The sequence below is a fragment of the Bombus impatiens genome, unplaced genomic scaffold (assembly GCF_000188095.3).
Source record: "Bombus impatiens unplaced genomic scaffold, BIMP_2.2 scf_0131, whole genome shotgun sequence".
NCBI lineage: Eukaryota > Metazoa > Arthropoda > Insecta > Hymenoptera > Apidae > Bombus > Bombus impatiens.
In genome coordinates, this window is record NT_176550.1 from 867,933 (window position 1) to 871,386 (window position 3,454).

At 42.4% G+C, this 3,454-nt stretch overlaps 1 protein-coding gene across 1 annotated transcript in view; it reads right to left on the reverse strand.

Annotated features, from left to right (window-relative positions):
* The window catches only part of LOC100745968 (homeotic protein distal-less), a gene marked incomplete at its 5' end in the record, with an annotated part of 96,683 nt that overhangs the window by 6,672 nt on the left and 86,557 nt on the right, over nt 1–3,454 (reverse strand). Inside the window, 2 exons of the mRNA XM_012381354.2 lie at nt 11–167; nt 1,439–1,610. Of these exons, the coding sequence (XP_012236777.1) occupies nt 11–167; nt 1,439–1,610 (329 nt within the window). The remainder of the gene's footprint in view (nt 1–10; nt 168–1,438; nt 1,611–3,454) is intronic.

The window sequence follows — 3,454 nt, forward strand, 5'->3', positions numbered from 1 at the left end:
ATGGTGCTTCATCTCGCCCGGCCAAGAGGGTGCGGGCGGGCTCTCGTTGTGCTGAGGCGACATCTCGCTTCCGGGGCTCGAACTGCCGGGGGTGTGACCCCCTGCGCCGCCTCCCATGCCACCGAGATAGCCCGTCGTCGGACTGCCCGACACGGAACTTCCGCCTCCTGAAACAGTAACGGAGAACATTCGAGATCGATCCTCCAGATATAGACTTATCTTGAACGGAACAGAACGAGGGGGTGGAACATTTCGATTCGCTGCAGCGTTCCATTGACGCGTTACGGGGATGATCCAAAGTCGTTCGGGGGTGCCGGGTGAATTGATTTATCGAGCTGCGAGGGAATATTGCGGGAGTCGATGAGGAAAGAGAGTCAGGGTTTTGCATCTTTAGAAATGGAATCGAGTTGAAAATATCGAGATTGGTGGAAGAAAGGGGTTGGTTTTAGACGATTTGATGGATGAAAATGTAGGGCTGGGGAGTGGGGATTTATTTATTGAATTAGGTTAGATAAAGATTGGATCGATTTATCAGAGTAGGAGGAAATATTATATGATCGACAGTGAGAAGATTTGAGATTTCACGAGAATTTGAGATTTGAGAAATTGATTTAAATTGAGAATATCAGAGTTGGTGGAAGAAGGGGATTGGTATGTCGATGGAGATTCAGGACTGGTTTATTAAGTTATGTGGAAACTGAGAGAAGAAATCGTGGAAAGAGCGCGGTTTGATAATTGATCGAACCAGAATATCCAGATTGACAACAGGAAGAAATTGATTTATAAGTATTTAGAAATATGAGTATTTCGCGAATCAATGTTAATTGAAATTAAAATATAACTTAGGATTTACATCGGTTCTTAGAGATGATTTCATCGAGGAAGATGTGAGAAAATACAGCGCGCTGATAATTCATTGAACCAGTTGTAATCTCGAAATCGAAGCCGAGATATGTATGTGGATCGACAAGGTTATCGAACGGTTTTATGCCACTGGCATTACGATTCGATCTCTCTAATTGATTTATATCTTCTGAGTTGGTATTCGTGAGTAGCACTTGCATCGTGAAGAAAATTGCGGCATGGAAGTTTTTATGCCTTTCTTTCTTATCTTGATTAACGCGATCACATATCACGCATTAAAATCATCTCGTTAAGGCGTATTTCTAAATAAACTAATCCTATAATAATACTAAATACTACTAATAATACTAATACTAAATAATACTAATAATACTAAATATTTTTGATCTGATTAAAAGTGTATAGAAATTGCTTCCATTTTGACGTAATCGATGTCTATAATATGGAATAGTAATTAATTGGAAACATCGTGTGATACCATTATTTCCACGGGTATTTCAATATATACGATCAAAATAGTGATAAACCGATTTTTTGCTCCAGATTATCGCGTAACCATTATATGCGAACACACCTCCTTGCATGAGACTTCCTGGTTGACCCGGTTGAGGGGATGGTCCTCCAGGTAGAGCGGTTCCACCGGCTAGAAGGCTGCTGTGTTGCCCTCCGCCGCCACCGCCGCCCTGCTGCGCCGCCTTCATCATCTTTTTGTATTTACTTCTTCTATTTTGGAACCAGATTTTCACCTGCAACAAAAATCCGACGAGGGAACGATCAGGTCAGGTGGAACTCGTTTCGCGAGTTGTCAGTAGCTATTGGCGAAAGAGACCGAAACGATGAGGAGAAAAACGAATGAAGAAAACGCGGCCGCGGACGAAAAAAGAAAGAAAAACGAAGAGAACCTGCGAGTCGCAGCACGAGGTTGATGTACTATTTAACGTGGACCGAGACGGTGTGTACGGCTGCGGTCGCCAGAGACCAGCAATTTTCACTGTCTCTGTTGCCGCTGTCCTTCCGTCCGTCAAACATCCGATAATTACAGAGGCCGATATGAATTTCTGCCAGTACGCACCGAGCGTAATGATACACGCTTGTTCGGCGTGGCATACATATATATTTTGCAAGAGGGACAAGCGTACATAGTGAGTCGGAGGAGAGAGGAGGAGGGGTTTTTATCGACGTTGGTACAGCGACTGGACGGATATATCGATGATGAAGGAAGGATTGTGCAGCTTTCGATCGTATTCAGCCACGTTATGAAGAATCTACATAATACCGTCGTACCGTAGTCGCGCTACTGGGTTGCAAACTGACGTCGACGAAGAAGAACGAACGAAGGAAAAAAGATGAAAAAATAAGAGAAAAAGAAGAGAGGAACTGCTCGTTTCGTAACTATCGTTTCTTTTGCCTGTTTCTCTGCCTACACGCCGCGCGCGGAACGTCGAGTTCGGCCTGTGCGGCGGATACTAATGCGCTTGTGCCGCTGTTAGGATTGCACATGCGGTATTTTTTTGTGTCTTAGCGCGATCTATACATGCGCCGCGTGCACGTGACGCGCTGCTCAATCTTACGTAAGCATGGCTCGGCTAGGCGAGCGCAAAGAGCGAGAGAGGAACAGACATCGAGCTGAAGCTCTACGTTTCGTATGTTTTGCGAGTACCAGGTAAACGGTGCGCGTTAACCCTGCGCGTAGAAAAAATTCCGGAAGCGGAGGGCCGGCTTTTTTACCACATCTACGTTACGTTTTATACGGTGCTTCCTTTTCTGGGAAATCGAGAGTTGCAACTTTGTATGTAAATTTTCTACGACAAAACACTGGGATAAGAAAAACACTGATTACATGTAACATGAATAATTGCTGGAATTCTTGTGTTCCTGTCCTGTAGATTAATTCAAAAGCGTAACGAGGAATCTGGATCGTTTTTGGAATATATAGAATATTTTATATTTCATTCCCTTTTTGAGCTCTGAAATCTTTAACTTCTTACGCTTGATTTTAAAGAGCCACGACAAATCGATATTATTTATAATGGTTATAAATTATCCTATTTTTGTAATGTGAAATCAATATAGAAGTTTCGAAACGTATGTTTCATTCTAAAACGTTATAAAAAACTTAGATTCTTTTCAAACTTTATCAAATATTCAAATCTTCTTAAATGCTTTATGTTTCGAAATCGCCGTGTATTTTTTAAATTCACGCTTTTTTCTAAGACTTTACGAAAAAGCTTGAATTATTTCTGACGCTTATAAAATATTTTATCTTCATTAATTCCCAATTGTAAGAATTTCAGGTTCTGAAACCTTCGTAACGTAGAACATAGGAAACTCGGATACCGAGGATATTTTCCCCGTAGAACCTGCTATAAACCGCACACTCAACTCTCGAATATTAATCAAAGAAACTGGAACTCTTATCAATCACCGGAGAAGACGCTTCTTGTCAGTTCTCTGTGTCAACCCTCGGTGATCCGCCATTGCGTAACCGACGAGCGAGCGTTGGGTGTCGGATACGTACACGGAGTCCACGACTTTTTACGCCTTGGGCGTCAATCAAAAACCGTACGGTTACTTTAATTAACTAAGTCGG